At 46.1% G+C, this 1,022-nt stretch overlaps 1 protein-coding gene across 1 annotated transcript; it reads right to left on the reverse strand.

Annotated features, from left to right (window-relative positions):
* Positions 1-42: 42 nt before the first annotated feature.
* Positions 43-981, reverse strand: LOC121939689 (B-cell CLL/lymphoma 7 protein family member B-B-like). The gene is made up of 3 exons (XM_042482672.1): positions 834-981; positions 260-335; positions 43-153 (listed from the first exon to the last, which is right to left on the reverse strand). The coding sequence occupies exons 1-3, from the start codon at positions 944-946 to the stop codon at positions 43-45; spliced, it is 300 nt and encodes a 99-aa protein (XP_042338606.1). The 5' UTR covers positions 947-981.
* Positions 982-1,022: the final 41 nt, after the last annotated feature.

The following is a 1,022-nucleotide window of genomic DNA, read 5'->3' on the forward strand; positions in this document are numbered from 1 at the left end:
AAAAAAAAAAAATGATATGCATACAATGGCTCCAGTATTGTATTATATACCGTCACAAAACTCACCAGTGAAATCCAGTAAAGAATTAGTGTTTTCCAGGACCACATCTTTCAGTCCTCTAGCATCTCCACCTGTGGATTTGGTGCGATATATCTGATAAAAAAAGAGGGGATTGCAAATCAGACAGGACTGATTTTAGTAAATGCTTAAAGGCGATAATATTTATTATTTATTTTTTTTACATGGCAGAGGCGCCCACCTGCTTTGTCTCTGTTACCGGCACCCACTTGAATATGCGTAAGGATGTGTCTCCAACTGTCACCCATTTCTTCTCCCTGGGGATGAGATTAGTTTGATTTATTTTGGAAATGAGCTCCGTTTAGGTGTCACACCACACCATCTGCTCTAACAGCATTAATCTATATCATGACACACAATAGGATACATGCTCGTGTCCTCTCTGTCCACAGCAAGGATGACAGCTGATCAACTATCCTATCAGGCTTATTCACAGCCATCGTTTACTCTGAACGAGCGTGTAAAAACCGCGGGGACTTGTCCTGAGGGGTTCATTGATTTCACTGTTATGTGACTCCGGGACAGTCGTCTACATTACGGCGCGCGGCATGTCAGGCTGTGGCCATATTGACAGCTCTCGGCGGAAAAAACTCGGCTAGCTCCGCCTCTCCTGTCAACCCGCGGCGTTGATTGGTCAGCAGCGCTGTCAATCATCTAACTTTTCCGACTGAAGTTTGTTGAGCGACGCAGCAGATATCAGCCTACAGTCTACTAATACATTTCCCTCCATATTGTCCCCCAGACAGCCTACATACCATTTGCGCACCTTCTCGATGGCCGCCAGGACCTTTTTAATGTCATCTTTGGCCCGACTTCGGGTCTCAGCGCGGCCTGATCGTCCCGACATCTTGATGCTGTTATGATTCATCTACAGATGCATCTGAAAACTTCAAGACCAAGCCCCAGTCCTCCGTTACAGCGCTGGTCTCGCGAGATTTCCGTGT

The sequence above is a fragment of the Plectropomus leopardus genome, unplaced genomic scaffold, assembly GCF_008729295.1.
Source record: "Plectropomus leopardus isolate mb unplaced genomic scaffold, YSFRI_Pleo_2.0 unplaced_scaffold5659, whole genome shotgun sequence".
Classification (NCBI taxonomy): domain Eukaryota; kingdom Metazoa; phylum Chordata; class Actinopteri; order Perciformes; family Serranidae; genus Plectropomus; species Plectropomus leopardus.